The sequence below is a fragment of the Andrena cerasifolii genome, chromosome 2 (genome assembly GCF_050908995.1).
Source record: "Andrena cerasifolii isolate SP2316 chromosome 2, iyAndCera1_principal, whole genome shotgun sequence".
Classification (NCBI taxonomy): Eukaryota; Metazoa; Arthropoda; class Insecta; order Hymenoptera; family Andrenidae; genus Andrena; species Andrena cerasifolii.
In genome coordinates, this window is record NC_135119.1 from 17918730 (window position 1) to 17938361 (window position 19632).

At 37.6% G+C, this 19632-nt stretch overlaps 1 protein-coding gene across 5 annotated transcripts in view; it reads right to left on the bottom strand.

Moving 5' to 3' along the window:
- Cnn (phosphodiesterase 4D interacting protein centrosomin) overlaps positions 1-19453 on the bottom strand; it is a 58524-nt gene extending 39071 nt beyond the window's left edge. For 2 of the 5 annotated variants that reach the window (XM_076831286.1, XM_076831283.1), the window contains exon 1: positions 12998-14053. In XM_076831286.1, the coding sequence (XP_076687401.1) occupies positions 12998-13119 (122 nt within the window). In that variant the 5' untranslated portion in view covers positions 13120-14053. Of the gene's footprint in view, positions 1-12997; positions 14056-19285 lie in introns of those variants that run through there. The other 3 variants (XM_076831287.1, XM_076831289.1, XM_076831285.1) reach the window with 3 other exon arrangements.
- Between the last annotated feature and the right edge of the window lie 179 nt (positions 19454-19632).

Sequence of the window (19632 nt, forward strand, 5' to 3'; positions counted from 1 at the left end):
TTTCCCTAAACCTTTTTTATTTATATAATTTCAAACAGAGAAGTTTTGCTATATTTTAGCATCAGGGATTTAAGGGGGTAGGTTATCCTCGATAGCCCTAAAAAAGGCCTTTTTTCAAACGCAAATGGTAAAGTGATAAATAACAGTAGACAGAACGTTTTTCCTAATTTTAATCGTTATTCTATGAGCTTTAACACCAAAAAAGAAAAGTCTAAATATCTCTATGTACATAAAAGTTGTGAGTAAAAACGAAAAGGAGTGTACCCAGTGCACCGTTTGATGGTGAACATAAAATCTCGAAAACCGCTCCAACGATTTGGATGAAAATTTAATGAGAGATGCAGAAACCCATTCCCTACGATCTGTCGGGAGCAGCTTTCATTCATATCCTTCTGAATTATTCTTCGACTTCAACGTTCAAACTAACTCGTTAATATCTAAATGCCCAATGAGATCACTGGTTCCGAAATTCCTAAGCGAACCGTTTTAGATGGCGACGGATAGGGGTTGCAGATCCCAGACAGCGCGGGGCTAGCAAATAATAACGGAACTCTTAGAACTTGTTAAGATCCGCGACAACCCGCTGGAGGCACGTTATGTCCCGTTAATTACTCATTTCACGTTTCAACACTGGCTTAGCAGGAATAGCTTTTGTATGAAATCTAAATTAAACCTTTCTGGAAATTCTGCATTTCCTTATTGCTTTCGCGCAGTTTGAAGTAGCCCGGCATGATAAATCGCTGACATGTCACGCAAACGGTTTTACATTACGTTAAGCCGTCGTTCGTTAGAACGCTGATAATTGCAATCAAAATCTGGGTCGTCCTTAACTATAACGAATCGTTCCCTTGGAATTAAATTTGATTGCTGGGCAAAAATGGCACTCCCCTAACGAATGTACTATGAAGTAGACTGTGTTTTATTAAATAATCTGCATTTTATTTGCTGGATTAATATGTTGTATGATAGAGTCATTTTTGTTAGGTATATTATATTGTTGCTGAAAGTAAAATTCATTATCTTCAATTTCGGAAGTAATTTAAAATTATTCAGAAGAGAGCGCGGGCATTATTGTGAGGAGCAATGGTTTTGTTTATGAATTAGTATATAAAATGGGGTGAAATTAATTTTGATCCTAATCATAGAGGTTCATACCAGAACTACTGTCATACTGAGTGTGTGGAAAGAATTAGTTTTATCACAGAGCCCACCGTTATAGCAGGATTGTGCACACAAATCCAGCGTGTTGATTCGGCCTTCAATTGAAAGACCCAGGCACCTTAATTTTATTTTTGTTTTACAAAAGCCATAAGCTGTTAAGAATCTGTTTTGCTTAAATAAAAAGAATCTATCATTGTTTTTCATCTGCAATTGTTAGTTTCGTTGTTATAGCTCTGCAAACATACGCTACGGTGGCATACTCTTCATTTGCCCGAAAAATGAGCCCTTGTTCAGAAGGCCCCGTGGGGCCCTATATTAAAAAAAATTATCGTTTTATCCAACCACTATATTTTTTCTGTATTTTTCTGTACACATAGCCCGGTTTTAGTAAACTACCTCCGCATGTTCCCGAAAAATGGGCCCCTGCTCAGAAGGCTCCCTGGGGCCCTATATTAAAAAAAATTTATCGTTTTATCCAACCACTATATTTTTCTGTATTTTTCTGTACATATATAGCCCGGTTTTAGTAAACTACCTCCTCATTTTCCCGAAAAATGGGCCTCTGCCCAGAAGGCCCCATCCTAAAAAAAAAAATTACGATTTTATCCAAACACCATATCTTTTTTCTGTACTACTACACTTAGCTCGGTTTTGGTAAACTATCTCTTCATGTTCCCGAAAAATGGGCCCCTCAGAACGTTTGCCAGCTGGGCCTGTTTCCTTAAATCCAGCACCGATGCATATACATAGAATTTTACTACGATTTAACTGAATATAACTCCTCAATACCAATTCAATTTCAGTTCCCAGCTCACTGCGCTGTCCCCTCCAAAGTGAGAATCGTGCATTCTTCATAATGGCCTGTTTACAAACCCCGCGGCACACGTAATCCGTCCACCTTGCGGAGGAGAGGTTGGCGGCGTGCGTGTAACCGTGGACATCCTGTTTTCGGCTGCACCCCAACATCCGACTCTGATATATTAAGCGCAACCCCTTACGTCCGCGTTTAACTAATCCAGATCCAGACTTCTCGGAATCCACAGACGCCTCAGAAGTCGCTCAGACCGAAACGACGACAAGGGGAGGCCGAACGGTGACACTGCGCTGATATTATTATTGTAGACTTTACGAGACACACCGTTGGTTTTGCGTAAAAGAGATTCTAACCGTGAAATTCACCACAGCCGTGCAGTGTGCCCATTAATTCCGTTGGTAAAGGATCCTATACAGGCGACACTGGCCACCGAGCTTGAACGAAGCCTGAAAGTTCGGCACGTTCTATAAGCGTAATGCTAACTTTGGCATGTACTGGGTGATTCAGAACTCTGTAAATTTAGGGCGTTATAGAGGACGATAAAATACACATTTTTTGTTGGAATCATTTTGCTATACGACGTCGTGTAACTAAATCACAGGCTTTTGAAAATTATGTTCAAGAGTGGTGATGGATAACTTGCGGATAGTCGGGTGTCTCTGGAAGCATACTGCTTAAGCTTAAGGAGTCAATCCGGTTAGACGGGTTGAAAATATCGATTTTTTGTTTAAACATTTTTCACAGATGAAAACTTTGAACACGTTTTTCTCGAAACGTCATTTTTTCACATCGTGAAGATAAAATCTCAAAATCTATCGAACCGATTGCTTTATAAATTTTACTGCTTATTCTGCACACCTATGACTCTCGCAGGGACTACAACCAAGTATTTTCATTGAGTCTGACCTACTTTTAAAATCGAAAATAGCAAAAGAAAAAAGCCGAAAAACATTTTTTTTTGCATTTTGCCCGCCGTTATGCTAATTTTGAAGATACGTCACTAATTATAGTCCGAGCGATAGCGACAATCATACTGTTCAAGAATCTGTTTGGATTTTTGGGTTCAGATAAGTCGAACAGCTGAAATCGCCTTCACGAGCGAGGCATGAATTTTTAAACATGTCATCAAGACCGCTTTGAAAAGCATTTTAAAAGCAATAATTTCATTCCTTTTATATTTTTTATTTATTGTAGAACAGTAGTTTAATAAATAGAAAAAAGTTTTATTCGATTACTATAATTATTATCGTCGCAACAAATTCCTGAAAATCATTGTATTTATCGGCGCGCTAACCGGAATAACCCTTTAAATAGATTGTAATATGCAGTTTGCAATGCTTTAAAGGGTAAAATTATAAATCTGACGTTCATGCGCAATTTTTTATTCAAACAGCAGTAGAGTAAGTGAAGAACATAAACCTAAGCATAAGTATTTATATAAGTATTAATTAGTAAAAGTGTTATTTGTTATAAGTAAAGACAGTACACTTATATTAAAAAACTTTATGCACAATATACACCATACTTAAGAAACATCAGTTTCAATCAAGTACTCTTCCCTGCGAACTTAAAATCCCTGTAATAACAGTTTTTTGTAACGTTTAAAGTTGGCGTAAACAATGTGAATTAAGATACAATTAGTTATAATTATAGATCATCATCGAACCAATGCAGAAACTAATTATAAACAGATAAAACGACCAACTGCGTTGCTGGAGACTACGATTGGTCGCAATAAGGATTCGTTACATAATTCATAACGCATTTCGTAACATGCAAACGAAAGAGCTGTCGTCACGGTTCATGCATAAAGATCAATTATTAGACGCGCCCTAATACAGAAGCTTTGGAAAACAATCTTCAATATGCTACCCTTTGCGGACGTCTATTATTTGAAATGCAACCCTTTTTTATATTTGTTAACATATAATTACTCATTAATTTTCCGAAGTCTGAACGATGATTTGAATAATAACTGAGTGGGTGTCTAGAAGAAGGGTGTATATGACATTTCATAAAATCTCTTGGAAAACGTCAAAACAATTAATTCCTCACTGTAGCAATTAAAGAGGCTGCTGGTGCAACATACGCCCTTCTTCCATTTTGAAAAATAAATAATAATCCAATAATGAGAAAGTGATTTTGCTAAAGCGTCTTCTACATCACACTTGATCCACGGAAAACCCCTTCCGAAAAATTTGTAAAATACGCCCTTCTTCTAGACACCCATTCAAGTACCTACTGAATGAAATTGAACTAAAATTAATCATCAGTTCTACACATATGAATGATACACAGATAACGATAAAAATTATTGTTGGACAGCACGCACGTGAAGAAGTATCGAATTTAATATTCGTCGGTGAGGAAATGAATACATTAAAGCTAGTGATAAATTAGTTACTTGTGCCTGAAGTATTATAAATGATCTGTTGATATCATTCAGAACAGTCGATAACTTTTATCTATGTACGTATGTATTGTATGCCAAAGAATTCTGCACTCTACTTTCTATCAAAACAAATACAATGTTTACGAAAAAAAAATCATAACTTTAATAGCGACGAATTCGAGGGTAATGCAACTGCGAAATATGGATGGTTACGGAACTTCTGAGTTTACAGTACACCATTCCACCTTATCCTTCGAATGACGACGAAAATTACGTTAACGACACTCGTCATAACGACACAAGTCCCTGTCACATTTGTATCAGATCATCGTCAGTGATTCGATTCAAAGAAGAATATGATAAGAATGTAAACAATATCATGGAATGACGCAGAGAGTTGTCGTCATCTAGCAAGATGGAGGGTGGCTGTGTAAGTAATCAATACTCGGAGAGCAGATATGGTGGCATGGACCGAAACAGGAGCACGCAGTATTCAGTGCGAGCTTTAATCGATTCTATAGGGTTATTTACTTTATGGTATTTCCTTGTTACATAAATCTTTGTGATTTTAATTGATCTCAAATCGGTAATCCAATTTTCCTTATACAGTCCAAAAATTACTCTTCCATGTATTTCTAAGAAATATTAAATCTTACTGCTAGAAACTTTTTTTGGTCTTTAACGAGTACACATTTAGAAACGTAGAAAATATTGTCACATGTACCAATATAAGTATATGAAGGGTAAGGGGAAAAACAAGGAATGTCACAAAACAGCTTTATGGAGAAAATCAAATTTTAATACTTTAGTTCATCAGTAAAGAACAAGGTTCAATGAACTTAACTGCATCTTAATATATAAAGCAGAAAAGCTTCTGTGTTTGTGTGTTTGTCTGTCGCCTAAAAACTTTCGAAGGATAAACTCTGGGATCACTAAAAGTGCCTCAGCTCATTATGATTAACTAATCCAGATGAATGTAATTATTTTCACAACAAAAAAATTTTTTTTTATAAAATCAGAATCTAAACGGGCGAAGTCGAGTAGTAAAGCTAGTTGTTCATCACATGAACAATTTATACTGTACTTAGGAATCAGAAAAGAAATTGTACATTGTTTTAGGTAATAGCTTTCAAGTGGACCATTGCAGAGTACTACTCTAACAAAATAAATCTCCACTTCTATTATTTATTATCTTACACTCCTGGCGTAGTGCAAACTTACACTAATCAGGAAAACATAGCGCAAGTAGGAAGACTAGGGACATTCCTTGTTTTGCTACAGTGGAGAGTGGACATTCCCCGTTTTTAACCAGTCCTACAGCAAATCTCGCTGTCCTATGTGGACATTTCTACTTTATAACCCTTTGTGATTCGACAGTTCTGTGGCTCCAATTAATTACAATTTGTTACGTTAAAAAACCTGCAGCACATGGGAATGAATAATTCTCTAGGGCTATATTCGTTTTATCGATGATGTAATATGGTGGAATTTGTAAGTAGCTCATTTATAACGTAATAAGTATGGCTTCCTTATTTTTCCTAATTTGTTTTTAGATTATTAGCCATCTAAAAGTAATCTGAAAAGTATACTCAATGTCAAAACGAAGTTATCATGAATAGAGATGTGCAATTTATCCAATGCAGAGCACTCGCGTTAACAGTTAAAGGTTAACAAAATTCAACGATAGTCCAAAGATATTTTTAATCACTCAAGAGCCACGATCCAATTAAAAAGTGTGCAATATCTGACACTTAATGAGACACTGAATATACAGAGTGATTCAAGCTTTATAATGAGTATCTTTAATACTCATTGCCAGAATGATTCACCTAGATTAACGATCTTAAGTAGGTAACTTATCAGGTTCAGAGGTCGAAAAGATCAAAAAGGAACCAACACTCTGTAATCAGAACAAATTCAACTAACTGTACAAGGCCACTTTCCCCACTATTTGTCACGCCACACAGAGCTCTTTAATGCCATGCCAGTTGTCAATCTTTCGTAAAAGAGACCATAAGTCCTTGCACATTCGTGCCATTTTTTAGCATTATATATGTTAACAAGTCATCTAAATCAACAATCAAATAACAGACAATTCATCTTCATCCATCTTTCGAAACTCCAAATAACCTACATAAAGTGCAACACAGTTAAAAAATTCCCCCACCATAACAGACTTAAACAAACAGTTAAAAGCCAGATCAACTAGCTGACCAAACGGTACGGTGGAGATAATCCCTCAACAGCCTTGAGTGGCCATTTGACTGTTCCAAGTTTCAACCATTATTGTTCCTGGACCACCAACAATAGCACGGGCGAAGCCTTTAAAGTGCCGAATACATTCGTCGAGCCTGATGAAGTCATTAGACCAAGTGTTCCTCCACCTACTCCGAACAGAAGATTCAGGGCTTGAATCTTGCGTTTTCGCTCCAGCGCCGTAAATCAGGTCCAATACCGTGCCATTCTCTAGCGCAGACTGCCGAACGATATTAGAACGGTCGCGTTCACGTTGGCGCGCAAACTTGCCTCAATTACCAGGTCGTTAAACGTATTAACTTGCCCAGTTAAACAATTAACTTGGCCCTGTCGAATGGAAACATCGTTCCTGAACAGATCCTCGGCTCGCTGCCGTACTTCTTGCGCCGCGGCGAGTGGGTGTCCAGTGGGCGAAAGAGTTCATTAAAGCCTTAATGAATGCACGCGACACTTGGTGAACCTATGCGACGCATGTAGATCGATGCAATTTAGCCTGACGTGTCGCAACTGTTCGAAGCGTACACGATCGCGATGTCACCACCTATCGACGGTAAGTCGGAAGAGGCTTCCTGGTGCGTTTTCGAATAGATTTCTGGTTAGGAAAGAAATGCAGATTTAGTGGGAAGCCTCCAGTCAGTTATGATAATTTTACGCTGTGCAGAGGATGAAGATTGATCTACTACTTCGAGTGGCGCAAGGTTTTGGGAAATCCCCTCCTTCGTGTCTGCTATTACGAGCACCAGTGCCGTGAATTTTGTTGTCCAACTCGCGCCGGGCAAACATTCGAGGACCCTCGGACGATACTTTCGATGCTTTCCCAGGAAATATCGATGTGGTAACACGCCAAAGCCGTGGATAGGTCGCAAGTCCCTCGGCGTGAAAACACGCCGACGACTCGCTAAGCGTTAAAACGATGCGTTTGATCAAACGAGAGTGAGAGTTTCAAGGTTAAGGGGTTACATATGTGCATTGCTGGTGGATCTAGCTGAAGCTAGATTCAGGTCTCCAATACGCATGCTCAAATGGATGATGGAAAAGTAAATGGAACCACGAGTAGGGTGGAACGAAAAAATCAATGTTGTGTGATTGTTTTCTAATATGTAGTTAAATAAAACTTGCCTTTAATGATTCAGATTAAGCCCGCAAACGCTAGATTCTGTCGACAAAAATTGAGGTGCCGTAAGAACCTTGAAGTATTAGGTAACTTTTGGTTTTTTAAACATAGTTTTAAAGTTGTGTATGTGATAATTTTTTTATAGGCTTAACACGTTCACTGTGATCACCTCTAGCGCACGGACTCGTCTCTCACGCGTCCAACAAAGCAATAAAACGCTTACTTAGTTTAAACATTTGCGAGTTCATTTGTCTATACGATATATCGTCACTGGTTCGATGCTGCTTCATCGTAGCAGCTTTCTTCAGTTGTTGGATAGCAGTCAGATAGACTGATACACGGCTAGGGAATCTAACAAGTAAGTTTCTTTTAAAAGAAAATTGCGATCATATTATAAAATAAAATTCGTAAGATCACTAAAAATAATAATGTTCAAGTGACTTGCGGCACCTTAAAACATTTATTGGTGAAGTTCAGATTTTGACAGCTTAAATACCATTATGAAAGACAACTTTTGCCAATTATTAGAAGTCATGAATAATAAATAAAAATTGTGCACCTCGGTATATTTCGTTCCACCCTAACCACGAGCCTCTTCCACAATACAATAAGAATTCTATGGGCATAAGTGATGATGACGAGATTCGAGATTTACCAGTCGATTTTTCAGGTTTCCATTTTCTGTTTGGATATATGTATACAATAGAGGTCTCGCTATTGTTTGGTAGAGATATATTTGAGGCACAGCAAGTGGTGTGTAGAATAATAGTCCTGAGAGTACAACTCGACAAATTTGTCACATTTATGTGATAAAAAAGTCTACCTACTTAGCTTGATCTACGAAGCAACATTATAGGTATAACAATGTCTACAAATCGCAGACTTGGGCATTTACTAAATAAAAAATGATTTAAATAACGACTCGTATAAAAGTTACTTTAACTTTGTTCGTTATTCGAGCCTCGAATAATCTGGGTTAACTTTATTCGACACAGCACGAATAATTTTAACTTTTATTCGTTATTCGAAATTTTTATTTAAATAGAGACTTCGCTTTATGATCTCGCTATATGTAATTCACAATCCATTCTAAAAGGTTACGTTGGAATCTGTGTAATTAACGAAGTTATGGAATTTTAAGGGAATCACCTCAGAGGACTCAATACTCAATACCCAAAATCAGTAAACAGGTCACTAATCAACAATCCTAGGTGAATTTAAAAATTTGTTTGCTCTCCGGACAGTGGATTAAATACAACTCCATTAATTTGTACCAAATCTTTTCTCGATTAGCTTAATAATACGCATCCAAACGAAATATTCTTGTTAATACTGAGCTGGTTGAAATTAATCAGCGATTAAAAGTAACGAACTCTTGACCAAGTCAACTTCGTTAAACTTCACTGAGATTGGATTTACTTTCCTGGACAAATTAATTATGGATTCACCGAATTATGGGTCAAGCAGCGAGGCACGATTTGAAAATGAAGTAATTACTAAACAGAGGGCCTATTCGATTTGGATACTTTGTACTATGTAAATAACTTGCTAAGCAAACTGTTAATCACCGCAGTTTACTTATGACTCAGTTTCGTGTACAAAACAACTGCTCGCCGTTTGAACTCGGGAAACTGATACGAACCCTTTGCAGTAGTTTTCCTATTGCGCATCAGGCAATTTCAATTGACTCAAGTTGCACTATAATAATGATATAATTAAATTCTTATCCACTAGTAATGAGTAACGGTCTTTGGAGCTACTAGTGCTTTCTGGTATTTATTACGCATACGATTATAACAGAAAAATTCCGTTGCTTGCCTCCCTCATGTTATAAAAGTACATCAAAGTTTTTCCCCTGTTACGTTTCATAATTTTTACAGAAAAAGTCCTGCACGATCGGATAGCTTATAAAAGCACCGATACACATTCGAACTTGACTCAATAGAAATAGTTTGCAATCGTCGAAATAAATGCCTAGCATACCGAAGCTAAAAAATGTGGAATATTTTCGCCGAGTATAAATAATTTTTGAGTTCCACATCGCATCCGTCTCAACTCTTCGTGGTCCAGGGTCGTGATATTCCCGTCAGCATGCTTTTATCAAAAACACTTTTAAAATATCTTTGCGCTCATTTCTCTGTTTTCACCAATTTACCAGTAATTTATTACTGAATCAACTTATCACTATTCTTGAAGAAAATTAATTTCTATCTTCGTGAAAAAAAAGAGAGAAAAAACGCTGCGACGCTTTTCAACTTCTCTTAGCATTCCAATTATCGTGGAAATTATCTTTCCTTTAGACAAGAAAGTGAAACGACCAGCAATTTAATGAATCCCTACCAATAAATTATTGTGCTAAAATTCATAAATTTCAGACTAGTATTCATGGATATGTAGTGTCTCGAATGAATTAAAAAGATTCAAGTGGATCTCGAGCGCAATGCAGTACGACAAACATTAACCTGAACACGAAATTCCAATTGCACAGAGGAATAATATTATCGGCTCTACAAAAACAGAAATGTTCTCTGATTTAAATGAAACTTGAACACCATTAGGGGGTTATTCTACTTTGATCGACCGAAACATTAAGCTATTTTTAAAGTTTTTTTCTGATTAAATATAACATATAATTAAATAAGCACACATTCAAATGTTTTTCAAGTGAAGTACTGTCCAGTGGAGTAACTTTGACCAGAAAACTAGATTTTAAAACAAATTCCTCTGGCATCTACTGTACACCAGGTAATATTCTCAGACAAAGTGCTATGGACAGCCTTAATTGCTTGCTTCAAGGTGCATTTTGTCTGAGACTAATACCTTTTATACTATACTGCTAGAGGAATTTGTTTTAAAATCAAGTTTTGTGGTCAAAATTACCCTATTTGACAATAACTAGACGAAGTTTCATTACTGTCTGAAGTATTTATTAAAGCAAGTATCACCTTGTCAAAAACATTGCAAATAGCATATCTAAAGCAATAAACCAGTTCTGAAGTTCCAAAATTTCATTACAAAACCTCAACAACTTTTCTGAATCATGTTTGTCGTTACATCACTACATCCGGATGTGAAATTTTTGCAGAAAGCTGAGAGAGGCATTTTTTAGAGATAAAATACACTTTTGCAACAATTTATTAATTAAAAAATGTATTATAGAAATAGTTTTGGCACAGAAGAACCCCTAGAGGAGTTTGTAACTAAAATTAGTCTAATTTCTAGTTACTTTTGTTTCGAAATTTCCTTGATCAGCATGATAGCCCCTGAGTGCTTTGAACCCGCTGTATTCTCTATTATTCACAAAAATTCAAATAGACGCTCAGAACTGATGTTAATACATACCAGATAAACCTAAAAGCACTAAATATGTAATAAGACAGTGACAGTTATCAGTGTATTTACATTTTGTCCATGAATAGAACTTGTTATTAATTTTCTAAGAAAGCTTCAGATACCCTCGACCACCTACGCTGTGCAAAATTATTTATTCAGTTTATGAAGCTTTGTATTCATCCGTGGCATTAATAAACATGAAACGAAAACAGTTTTTCTTCTGTTTGGATTTTTTTGTCAAAATAATTAGGTGAAACGAATAAATGAATAAACTAGTATATAGAACAAAGAACTAGTATTTAATTAGTGTAGAGAGTAATAAAACTTGGAAATACCTCCAAATTCATGTGTCTGGTGCAATGATCCCCAATTTCACAGAACTTGAACGAAACGAAAGGAAATGCATTTGGGGGTTTCTTTGATTTTTCTGCGTACAATGATGAAGCGTTTGAAGCTGTTATTTAAACCTGTCAAACCGAATTCAAAGGAAGTAACAGCCCAAGGTTTGCCCTGAGATATTCACGACAAACAATCTAAATTTAGGGAACGAAAGGGTAAGCATCTTTTATGCAGCTTTACTCGTTTTAATTTAGCGACGACCCGTTTCCGCCATGAAGCTCGTTCCTCGCCTGCTTTCGACGAACCTGCCCTTTTGTATATCGTTGAAGGTAATTCCAAAATTCGAGGTACAGGCGAGAATATGTAATTCTGTTTAACCCTTCGTTGACACACCTTCTTTTTCGACCAACTTTGGCGTACCTGGGTAGCTCACACCCAGAACAATTTTTGAACGACTGCCATTCTCGTCTAAAGAATCCAATCGTTATGAAAAAAATCATGGATCAATTTCAAGGTCTCTAGAATGTATTAGAATAGTTATGTGACTGATATTTTATCACAGTTTTAGCAAAAAAATTCTAGATTGCTATAAGTCGAGAATACGCGAAGAAAATCTTCAAAAAATTGTAACTTTTACACATTTCAATATTAGAAGCTAAAAATCTACAGAGTTGTTGTTCAGATCTAGTATTTTGAGAGAAAAAATAGTTTGTAAGTCGGCTTTGGAAAAAAGGTATTTATTTTGCATATAGAAGGTATAGAGCGTCAAAATCAGTTTATGGGTGGCTGACACCTAGAGTGTCAACGAAGAGTTAAAGCATTGTTATTGAATGGAATTTTATGGTGTTATTAAAAATCTATAAAAAAACACAAGTCCAATATTATATCCTCCCCTTTCGAATTAAATACTATGGGTATCTTTGATAATTTGAAAAATAATTGGGTACAGATATAATTCAATTGAATCCAACACAATAACTACTATGTTATCAATACCATTTCATACATTTGCCTCACCCTCCATCATCCAACATTTGACTCTCCCCGCACTAATTATTATTTCAAGCACTACAATCGTATTTTCAGTGCGGACATCTGATATATCACCCTTCAAACACAGAAACCACTAAGCAGTGCGCGCAGAACATTATCTTCATCTCTATTCCTCCTCTACCACCTCCCATCCCTTACCCAAAATCAAAGAGCCCCTTGATCCTCCTGTAAATAACCATTTTGCGCGGTATGTAAATACAGGGTGTGTGTACCGCGCTCCAGAATGACGTCATACTGCTGGAACATTCAGAGTGGGGAGGGAATGGAGGAAACCGAGGCGAAATGGGACAAACGTTTCTCGACTCCGTCTCAGTTACAAGAGGAAGCTTATCCCATTTTACAGCGATTCTACCAAACTACCACTACCTATACCAAGCGATAAGCGAGGAGCGTTGCGTGCCATTCTTAAGAAAAATCTCCCTCGTTGAGATAAGTAAGGTCAGGAGCGGCTTCAGTCGACGATCGACGATCGACGAACGATTCTTTTCCTTCGACGCGTCCCAGTCGCGACGAGCCAATGAAGGTGGGTACTCACTTGCGAAAGGGACTATAAACGCCACCCCAGACGCTGGCCCTGGTCGACGATGGTGACCCGTTGTGATGCTGATTGGAGTATCCGTAGCCAGCGAAGAACATGTTGCGGTAATTGTTCCTCATCGATGTACACTCGAATGGAGATGTACTGGCAACGTTCGCTGGTCACGAGTTTAAAAAGCTCCCCCGGGCGTCAACAAGTACTTGTACAAACGAACTTAAAAAACTGGAAGCTGCAGCAGCGGTAACAATAACAATAACAACGAACAGTCTCACTCTTAAATGCTAATAAAACTTGTACTCTCAATGAAACACTTTGGCACGTTTGTTTGGCACCGAATAATGTCAATAGACTCGGACAAAATTTGCAGCGGGTAGTAGATCAGCGTCCACCGCGATCGACGCTGATGGATCCCGTCAGTCTTAAGGATTCCACGTCGTCGGGGTCGTATGGCCCTGTCGACGGTTATTGTGCGCGCGGTTTTCTGATTCCCACCTATCCGGCCGCCCCCAAAAAAATCCGTTCCTGGAGCGGAACCGTGTTAGCACCGGGCGACCTATATGCTTCTGGACCGATCGATGAGAAGATGATAACACTCCCCTAAGACGACACGCCAGACGACTCACTGTCCATCATCGTCTGTCTGGCGAACACACGGCTCCGTTCACTGTCTCTCTCGAAGAATTCGACGTGTCCACGTCCCGCGAGGCCGCGAGTGCCCCGTGACGGAAACTGTAGCGTCGCGCACGTTCACCCCTGGACGTCACTGGATCAGCAGCTTGTACTTCAGCATTGTCCTCTTGGAGGAAAGCGATCGCTTCCTAGCCGGTCTGTCGTCTTCCATCGCGGATCGAACGTCTATCCGATCTATCCTGCTTATCGGCGTGGATGAAACCCGTGCAGCAGGAGATCCCAGTCTCCTTTAGTTACACCGAGCTTTCGGGTTCCGCGCTACTGTTCCTAACGCGCTGACCTTATCGATAACCACGGTACATACAGCGGATAAACGGAGACCACGTTTGCACGGATCTGAACTGCTATCGCGACACCTCCTACTCTAGTGACGGCTCCAACGCAACTGAAGACGGAGACGGCGGCACGGCTTGCGGGCAGACAACGAGGGGGTGGAGCGGAGAGAGGGGGAACTAGCGAACTAGCAGAGGGTTTAAGGTCGACAGATTCGTGCACGCTGGCCCCGAGGAGAGACGGAGATGGGCTAATTGACCCCGTGCGGTCGAAAGAGGGAAAGAGGAAGAGCCCTGATAAAGAGCAGACGGGGAACGTGGACCGAGGGGAGAGCCGAGCGACAAAAACAGATAAAAGCGAGCAGGGTTGCAAGCAGACGAAACGAGACAGAGCGCGGGCATCGGTCAAATGCAGTGCCTCTCAGTGGAGCTTTTCGATAGCGATGGGCTTCGACATGATTCGAGTCGATTCGTACATGCGATGATTCGGAATTTTAGGTCCTCGTGGACCTTGGAGACCTTGGCGATTTTTTTCGTTTCTTTAACGGTAGGAATAGATGCCTTGGAGGTGGTGGGGTGAAAATAAACTGTTTCTACTCATTTTTTGGAAGAATATATTTAGTGATCCCTTCTACAATGTCTTGCATTGTCCCTTTTTTAACAGACTTCAAAAAGAAAGCGGTTCGCAGTTCAAGGTGCATGTATGTGTGCGAGTTTTTCCTAACTACTTAACCGATTTTGGTGAAACTTCTTGCATTTATTTTGGCTTCAATCAACTTAGGTCATGGAGAGATAATTATCAAAATCGGTCATGTAGTTTTGAAGTTACACCATAGAAAAAATTTAGAAACAAATAAACACAAGCTTAAAAAAAAAATAATAAAAATGCCCTGAAAAGGGAAAAATAAGTTTTTCCCATATTTAATATACGACTCTCAATTTTTTATGTCGGCGCCTCATCATTTGCACTGTGAAAAACTTAATTTTTACATATCAGGGGATTTTTATTTTTTTTTTTAAGTCGGTTTTTATTTATTTTTAAATTTTTTACTGTTACTGCTTTTAGGTCCATTTCTGTTTTCCCTCTTCTTCTAAATTTTCTATTCTTCGTCTTCCTTCTTCTTTTCTTCCTTCTTCTAAAGTTTCGTCGAATTTATATTTTTTGTTAATTTCCGCACCTTGTTTCGCGGCTTAATGGATTTCTATCGATAAAGGCTACAATTTGAAAAATAAAGGGTGTTTTTTAATGTGATTTTCATTTCCAGATTTTTGTATCAATGGCCCTTATGAATGGCTATCATAAGAACGCTATAATTATTGCATAACTTACTTAGTAAATATTAATTTAACAGACTAACGGTCCTTTAGTCACTTTATCAGTACTATCTTCCGAAACACTTTGGCATCGCTATTTTTGGAATTTTCCCTTCAACTTTTCAATCTTCCTTTTCGTTCTGTTACCCTATCTCAGTGGTTCCCAACCTGTGGGTCGCGACCCCCTCGGGGGTCGTAAAATGTTTTCTGGGGGGTCGCCGCGTTTATTTTTAGTTGTCGATTATGAATCGATGCTCTATTAATGATGTAACACTGATGTTTCATAAATGAAAAAAAAGAAAATCTTGTTACCCAGATGCAAGCACAACCATCGCACTAAATAAGATAATTAAATATATTAAATATTATTAAATTATAATTACTTTCTGAAATACCTATTTTTAATGTGTTTTTTTTTACATAATTAAATTTACCTTACCTTATACAGGGAGGGGGCAGATTATTTGAAAATCATAAAATAAGGTCGCGACTTAAAAAACGTTAGGAAACACTGCCCTATCTATCTACTCGCAACAATTTCCCCAAATATCGTTTCGACTTTAAACAACACTTCGTTCTAATTCTACACGAAATTGCAGGAAACGTGTCGATGGACGGATCCTTAATGGCGTCCCAGGGGCCACCATTGTTGAACTTCCAACGTTTTTTACGAAATTCACGAAAACTAAATCCTAACGCGCATAAATTCCCGGGTAACATTTAAACCGTCGGAATTGCTACCCTAGAAATAATAGACAATACTAAACACGCCGCGGTACCACTAAATTAAGTACTCTTATTTTTCAGTGAACATGTTAAGAGTCATCGATGCTCCTAAAACCTGCGATATCAAACACTGATGATTCACCAACAGATAACTGAATGGTGGAAAATTTTCTATTACCCTGTGTAGTTTCATCGGCATATCCTAACTATTTAAAGTAATTTAAACGAGATGAAGGGAACGTGGTGAACAAATAATGACTTCCAGGATCTCTTTCTATCTTCTTTACATAATCCATTGTTAAAGAGTTTGCAAACAGGTTACACTAAATCACACACATTCGCTAGCAGGGCGTAGATAGCGTACACGATGTGCAAGGAATATAGGAGAGACTAAAAACAAAGGGCTGAACAGTAGCATACTTAATATTATACATTCACTGGTAAACCTGACTGGTCAATTTCATAATTCGCACGTTAAGACGCCAAACGTCGATTTTAATCGATTTAAATTATTCCCTGCCTTTTTACATTACTGGCTACGCTACCCTAATTTTAAACAGGACACATATTAGACAGCTTTATTAACCCCTAATTAACGTAAACAGAGGGAAAAAAAATTTAAGTTAAGTTCCCAGTTTCCCATTTTGTATAGTTCCCAAATCCTAAATCTGAACAATTCTACTCGAAAGAAAATAAACTCGGCCGTTTTATCGAGCTACTCTAAATAATACTCCAATAATTGGGGATCCGCTAAATTTTGAGAATAAATTTTAATAAATCAGATTTCCATTGGAGAATTCAAGAAGAAACCTTATTTACTGAGTGCCAGAATCCTATAATTGCTTCGCGTAGTGCAGACGATTCATCGAACGTCGTTGCTCGATTACTCTGCGCCGATAAAACTGCAGGATTTCATACAGACTAATTCGGCGAAATTTCGTAAATATCTGACGTGTAAAGTAAGGATAGATTACGCGCTGATAATTTCTTAGTATGTCTGACGCCCGTTTTATGACACCACCTTTCTGATAAAGTACCGCGATTCTGGGAAACCGAATTTCTCATACGAAATTAATGGGGTGGGACATAATCGTTCCTTAAACAGACACGTAACACTTCCTAATTACGGACGTGAAATAAGGTTCTTATGGAAATGTAGGTATTAGGATGTACCGTCTGTGGGATTAGGACCTACAGTTGGAAATGGCTGCGTATAATTCAAGTCTGAAGCTCATACCTGAAACGAATAAAAGCTAATGAAAGGGGATCAGTTGAACCTCAACATTTCATACATTACATGGAAATATTGTAACACTGAAACTTTTTCGCGTGATTTTTGCACGAAAAAATCAGGATTTCAACTTTAAATAGCCGCCATTTTGTTTTAAATTAATATTTCGGAAATTCCCTCCGTTAATCAGAGGATACATTAATATACTAACGAAATCTTTTTTGTTTTTTGATTTTAGATAATCTGGATCGGAATGACAGTGCTCATCGCAAAAGCAAATTTTTAAAAAGGCTTCTTGGATGTCGGTTGTTACTTTATTATAAACGTAAATATTTTTCCACGAAAAAATTATCAAATGTTCTTTAAATGTCGCTCTTTTAAGTGGAAAAAGTTCTGTAAAAATATATGTTTCCGCTTTTCCAAAAAAAATTCACAAACTTTCGCCTCTTTTCGGCAGCCTGACTAGGTATAACCCCTTAAGATCCACCTCTGTATCTAATAGGTATTAGGTTTTTGTGCGATCAGTCTCAAAATTCCACCTCCGTAATATTACGTTCGATGGAATAAAAATTAAAAGCTTTTTTCGAAAAGCAGTGTTTCATACAAGTTTGTAAATATTTATATAGTAGAATTGAAACATAAAACTGCATTAAAATTTCAAGGGTCTGATAATGTATGCTCGTATTATCTTATTTACGAAATTGGTGATTAACCGCTTGTTTACATTTTTAGTAATATAAATTAAGATTGAGAACTGCTTTAGTGGAGAGTAGCCTCCAACCCTGACCATTGAGATAATCACTTTATTTCAACAGTGAAACAATTCAATGTTTATTATGCATAACATATGGGAAGATTAAACATCATTTCTTTTCCTCTTTGTATTGTGTGCAATGTGCAATGTGGGTAGTATAGATTCTGTTTTAGACACTGTTTAATTAATAAATGTAATGTTTAGTTTCTGTAAAATTTCCAAAGATTTTCTTAGTTGTACATACAACTCCCACTGTGTATTATTCTTCTTTCTGAAACCTCTGAATTGTTCATGAAACAACTTTATTTCCTTCCATTCAAGAAGGAAAGTACCTATATCTAATTTAATATCCCAATTACATAATTGAAAATCCGTGAATTTTGTAGAGAATGTTAGTGTGGGATCACCAATAAAATTAATTGAAATCGATAAGCATTTATTTGGATAACATTTATTGTCCCCTTCACCGAAATTGTGATTTTATATCGTAAATAAATGAAATGCACAGGTAGTGAATTAAATAATTACGGCTGTAAATACTATAATTTGTATCTTAATAAATATAACTCGTGCATTGTGAAATTAAAAACCTTTATTTTTATTCAACAATGTTAACTTTCAACAGGTCTGCAAGTAATTTATCCTTTCGAAAAGTTCAAAGAAATCGCGTTACATGTACGTATACAGGTTATCATTTCCTAACCTCTGAAGCTGACTTAACCTCCCAATCTAACCAAAAGAAACTCTTATGGAAATATAATCAACATTTATTAAATATTCTATCAATTATTCAAAAATAGTATCAATTTTTCATATGGACAGATAATTTTAAGCAACAGAGACTATCTTAATAAACCTAAAAATGAACTTGTTTATCAGTCAACTGGCTCATCCAAACTGTCGATAAAATTATTCCCTACTTGCATCGTACTGAACTTATTGACAGTTCCGAAAACAACAACAATACACCATACAGAGCACACAAACAAATTGTAAAACAATTAAAATACCTTTTTCACAACAAAAGATATTTTCGCCCATTATTGAATTTTATTTGAAAAATGATTATACTCTGCAAGTTATCAAAATACATTGCAAGCGTGCAGTAATACATTCTACTAAACATTGAAGGCTATCAAATCCGAACACCCATAAAACGAAATATAATGTGCGATGGTTTATTCCGATGTAGCAGAGAGCGAGATTGGAGAGTCAATTTACAAGGGACACAGACCCCCCGCATCAGATGGCGAAAATAGCTGCAGACGCAACACACGAAATTTTACAAATCTACTTACAAGTCGAAGAGATTAGTCGTTCCAGCCGTCTCGTCCAAGAATTCCCCCATCTTCTATAAGATCTCGCAGCAGCAAAACACAAAAAGAGACACATAAAAACCCAGAACCTGCACGGAACTCGCGTGCACTCCAAAACCGTCGAATTTGAAAACACTATTTCCCAATGCTTCCACTGCACGCGCTGATGCACAGCTGCAGCGTTATTCCCCGCGCAAGTTCCGCCAACCTCCGCCCTCATACCAGAAAAAAAATGTTCCCAACATATCAACAGTATCATTGGTCCACGAGGACACTACCCAACACTAGCTAACAATCGAGTCACCACAAAACCCAGTACAGCAAAAACC